At 36.1% G+C, this 5004-nt stretch overlaps 1 protein-coding gene across 4 annotated transcripts in view; it reads right to left on the bottom strand.

Annotated features, from left to right (window-relative positions):
* The window catches only part of LOC116069005 (phosphatidylinositol 3,4,5-trisphosphate 3-phosphatase TPTE2-like), a 116887-nt gene that overhangs the window by 57810 nt on the left and 54073 nt on the right, over positions 1–5004 (bottom strand). For all 4 annotated transcript variants that reach the window (XM_031339245.1, XM_031339244.1, XM_031339243.1 and 1 more), the window contains one exon: positions 4739–4804. In XM_031339245.1, the coding sequence (XP_031195105.1) occupies positions 4739–4804 (66 nt within the window). The remainder of the gene's footprint in view (positions 1–4738; positions 4805–5004) is intronic.

Here is a 5004-nt window from a genome sequence, read left to right as displayed (position 1 = left end):
AGAGAAGATTGAAATAACCCCATGCATTCTATCAGATCACCACAGAGTAAGGCTGGTTGTCAATAACAACAAAATTAACAGAAATTCCACATACTAATGGAAACTGAAAAACTCTCTACACAATGATAACTTAGTCAAGGAAGAGGGAAAGAAAGAAAGAAAGGAAGAAAGAAAGAAAGAAAGACAGAGAGAGAGAGAGAAAGAAAGAGAGAAAGGAGGAAAGAGAGAAATTACTTTCTAGAATTTAATGAAAATGAAGGCACACCATAACCAAACTTATGGGACACAATAAAAGCAGTGCTAAGAGGAAAATTCATAGCTCTGAGTGCCTTCATAAAGAAACTGGAGAGATCCTACACTAGCAATTAATAGTACATCTGAAAGCTCTAGAACAAAAAGAAGCAAACACACCCAAGAAGAGTAGAGGGCAGGAAATAATGAAACTCGTGGCTGAAATGAAACAATTAGAAACAAAGAGAACTATACAAAGAATCAACAAAACTAAGAGCTTGTTCTTTAAGAAAAATCAACAAGATAGATACCCTTAGCCAGACTAACTAGAGGGCACAGAGACAGTATCCAAATTAACAAAAACAGAAATAAAAAGGGAGACATAACAACAGAAACTAAGGAAATTAAAAATATCATCAGAGCCTACTACAAAAGCCTATACTCAACAAAACTGAAAAATCTAGATGAAATGGACAATTTTCTAGACAGATACCAAGCATTAAAGTTAAATCAGGACCAGATAAACTATCTAAACAGTTCCATAATTCCTAAGGAAATAGAACCAGTCATTAAAAGTCTCTCAACAACAACAACAACAACAACAACAAAAAGCCCAGGGCCAGATGATTTTAGTGCAGAATTCTATCAGACCTTCAAATAAGTCCTCATACCAATACTTCTCAAACTATTCCACAAAATAGAAACATAAAGACTACTACCTAATTTGTTCTATGAAGTCAACTTACACTAATACCTATACCACACAAAGACCCAACAAAGAAAGAACTTCAGACTAATTTCATTTGTGAATTTTGATATAAAAATACTCAAATTCTCACAAACTGAATCCAAGAACATATCAAAAACATTACTCACCATGATCAAGTAGGCCTTATCTCAGGGATGCAGGGATGGTTCAATATATGGAAACCCATCAAAGTAATCCAGTATATAAACAAACTCAAAGAAAAAAAAAATCACGATTGTCTCATTAAATGCTGAAAAAGCCTTTGACAAAATATAACACCCCTTTATAATAAAGTCTTGGAAAGATCAGGAATTCAAGGCCCATACCTAAATATAATAAAAACAATATACAACAAACTAACAGCAAACATCAAATTAAATGGAGAGAAACTTGAAACAATCCCACTAGCATCAGGGACAAGACAATGCTGCCCAGTCTCTCCATATTTATTCAATATAGTACTCAAATTTATAGCTAGAGCAATTAGACAATAAAACAAGGTCAAATAGATTGGAAAGGAAGAAGTCAAAGTATCACAATTTGTGGATGATATGATGGTATACATATAGCAACCCCAAAAATTCTACCAGAGAACTCCTACACCTGATAAAAAACTTTAGCAAAATGACTGGATATAAAATTAAACAAATCAGTAGCCTTCCTCTACACAAAGGATAGATGGGGTGAGAAAGAAATTAGGGAAATAAGACCCTTCACAATAATCACAAATAATATAAAATATCTTGGTGTAACTCTAACCAAGCAATTGAAAGATCTGTATGACAAGAACTTCAAGTCTCTGAAGAAATAAATCAAAGACCTCAGAAGATGGTGAGATCTCCTATGCTCATGGATCAGTAAGATTAATATTGTAAAAATGGCCACCTTACCAAAAGCAATCTACAGATTGAATGCAATCTTCATCAAAATTCCAACTCAATTCTTCACACAACTAGAAAGAACATTTTTCAACTTCATCTGGAATAACAAAAGACCAAAGGATAGTGAAAACAATTCTAAATAATAAAGGAACTTCTGGGAGAAATCATCATCTCTGACCTCAAGCTGTATTACAGAGCAACAGTGATAAAAACAAACAAACACATCCATGATTTTGGTACAAAGACAGAAAGGTAGATCAATGGAATAGAACTGAAGATTCAGAGAGAAACTCATTACCTATGGTCACTTGATCTTTGACAAAGAAGCCAAAACCATACAGTGGGGGAAAAAAAGCATTTTCAACAAATGGTGCTGGTCTTACTGGTTGTCTGCATGTAGAAGAATGCAAATTGATCCATTTTTATTCCCTTGTACAAAGTTCAAGTCCAAGTAGATCAAGAACCTCCACATAAGACCAGATAAGATGAATCTAAAAGAAGAGCAAGTGGGAAAGAGTCTCAAACACATCTGCACAGGGGAAAATTTCCTGAACAGAACATCAATAGCTCAGGCTGTAAGATCAACAATGGACAAATGGGACTTCATGAAACTGAAAAGCTTTTGTAAGACAAAGGACACTGTCAATAGGACAAAATGGCAACCAAAAGATTGGGAAAAGATCTTTACTAACCCTATGTCCTATAGGGCTAATATCCAAAATATATACAGAACTCAAGAAGATAAACTCCAGAAAACCAAATAACCCAATTAAAAAATGGGGTACAGAGCTAAACAAAGAATTCTCCAGTGAAGAATCTCAAATGGCTGAGAAGCACTTAAAGAAACTCAAAGTCCTTAGTGATCAGGGAAATGCAAGTCAAAAAGACCCTGAGATTCCACCTTACACCAATCAGAATGGCTAAGAAAAAACCCTCAATTGACAGCACATGTTGAGGATGTGAAGAAAGGGGAACACTCCTCCACTGCTAATGGGAGTTCAAACTGGTACAGTCACTCTGGAAATCAATCTGGTGGTTCCTCAGAAAACTGGGAATAGATCTACCTGAGGACCCAGCTATACCATTCTTGGGCATATACCCAAAAGATGCCCCATCATACCACAAGGACACATGCTCCACTGTGTTCATAGTAGTCTTATTTGTAACAGCCAGAAGATGGAAACAATCCAGATGTCCTCAACTGAAGCATGGATATAGAAAATGTGGTATATTTACATAATGGAATACTACTTAGCTATTAAAAATTACTTCATGAATTTTGTAGGCAAATGGATATAACTAAAAAATATTATATTGAATGAGGCAATCCAGACCCAGAAAGGTAACTGGTACCTGTTCTCTCTCGTCTGCAGTTCCTATCTCAATTCTTCAAAGGTGGGAAGACAATATGGAATAACCACAGACACTAGGAAATGCACAGGAACCATAGGTAGAAGTGAAGTTGAAAGAGGAATAGCAGGAGACATGTGATATGAAGCTCTATGTGTCAACAAAGCTTACTTTAAAAAAATAAATAAAATAAAAACCAAAACCAAAAAAAACCCCTGTTCCCACCCCCTTCCCCTGCTCACCAACCCACCCCCTCCTGCTTACTGGCCCTGGCATTCCCCTACACTGGGGCATAGAACTTTCACAGGGCCAAGGCCCTCTCCTCCCATTGATGATCAACCAGGCCATCCTCTGCTATACATATGCTGCTGGAGCCATGAGTCACCCACCCAATGTGTACTCTTTGGTTGGTGGTTTAGTCCCTGGGAGCTCTGAGGTTACTAGGTAGTTCATATTGTTGTTTGTCCTAAGGGGCTGCAAACCCTTCAGCTCCTTGGATCCTTTCTCTAGCTCCTTCATTGGGGACCCTGTACTCAGTCCAATGGATGGCTGTGAGCCTCTACTTCTGTATTAGTCGGGTACTGTCAGAGCCTCTCAGGAGACAGCTATACCAGGCTCCTGTCAGCCAGTACTTGCTGGCATCCACAATAGTGCCTGGATTTGATGATTGAATATGGGAAGGATTCCCAGGTGGAGTAAAGAGGAAATTCTTGCTTTGCTCAGTCTGCATGAATTTTACCTCATCTCTGACAATGCCACTAGAAAAAATGTTTAGCTAATGTCTGCACATTAATAAAGTTGTAGTGTGACCTTTTTGGAATGAATGGTCCAACATCTTTTAAATGTTATTTAAAGTAGAAATTCTAGGTACTTTGAAGACTTATTTGCATTCATTAGGTGGCCCTTTGTTTTCCATGTAATATCTGAATGCCAAGAAATTACAATAGCGACTGGCTACTTTCATTTCTGGGGTACTTATCTTTTCTATAGCGCTGATAGAAGCTGATGATGGCTATCTAACAGAGCAGATTTCTCAATATATCTATAATCAGCATAAGGGATTTTAAGAACACACAGTTTTGTTGTGTAGAGTAAATATAAATGCTATCAGATCTGTACAATAATAAAATCTCAGTGGGTGTGAAGAGGACTTTCATCACCAAAATGTACTCGCTTTCACTAACCTACCATTTCTTGTAGACAAAAATTGACAAACTGGAAATCAGAAGATATCCAGGAAAAATTAGAAAGGACCAATGTTAAAGAATAAATAGAATTCTTCAATTCTCCTTAAAGATATGCTATAATAAAATCACTACATAAGTTTTAAACTAGAAAAATTTATTACTTGTGAGTGAACAAAAATGTTTTTCCAAACATGGTACTTGTCTACAAATTCAATTGGTTATTATTGAATAATTTTACACATTTCTCTAATCATTTTTGCCTCAGTAATAGCCCTGTTTTCTCAAAGACAGGAAACAGATCCCCCAATGGTTCTTTCTCTCTCTTCGAATACCAAACTCACCTGTATGACTTGCGAATATCAATAAGTTCATCCTCGTCATACAACTTGGACATCTGGTTTAACTTGCTTTAGCAGCAACAAATGCAGAAATACATTATTAGAGTCTGCTACATTTAACGATAATATGAAAAATTATTTGAACTAGAACTCCTTTGAATCTAAGAGATACAACTTTTTAGAAAAACATATTTAGAATCATTTTTTAATTTTCTTTATTTACATGTAAATTTCTCCCTTCCCAGTTTCCCCTCTAAAAAACAAAGAAA

The sequence above is a fragment of the Mastomys coucha genome, unplaced genomic scaffold (genome assembly GCF_008632895.1).
Source record: "Mastomys coucha isolate ucsf_1 unplaced genomic scaffold, UCSF_Mcou_1 pScaffold22, whole genome shotgun sequence".
Classification (NCBI taxonomy): Eukaryota; Metazoa; Chordata; class Mammalia; order Rodentia; family Muridae; genus Mastomys; species Mastomys coucha.
Note: the sequence above shows the minus strand (reverse complement) of the source record. Positions and strands in the feature narration are given on the sequence as shown.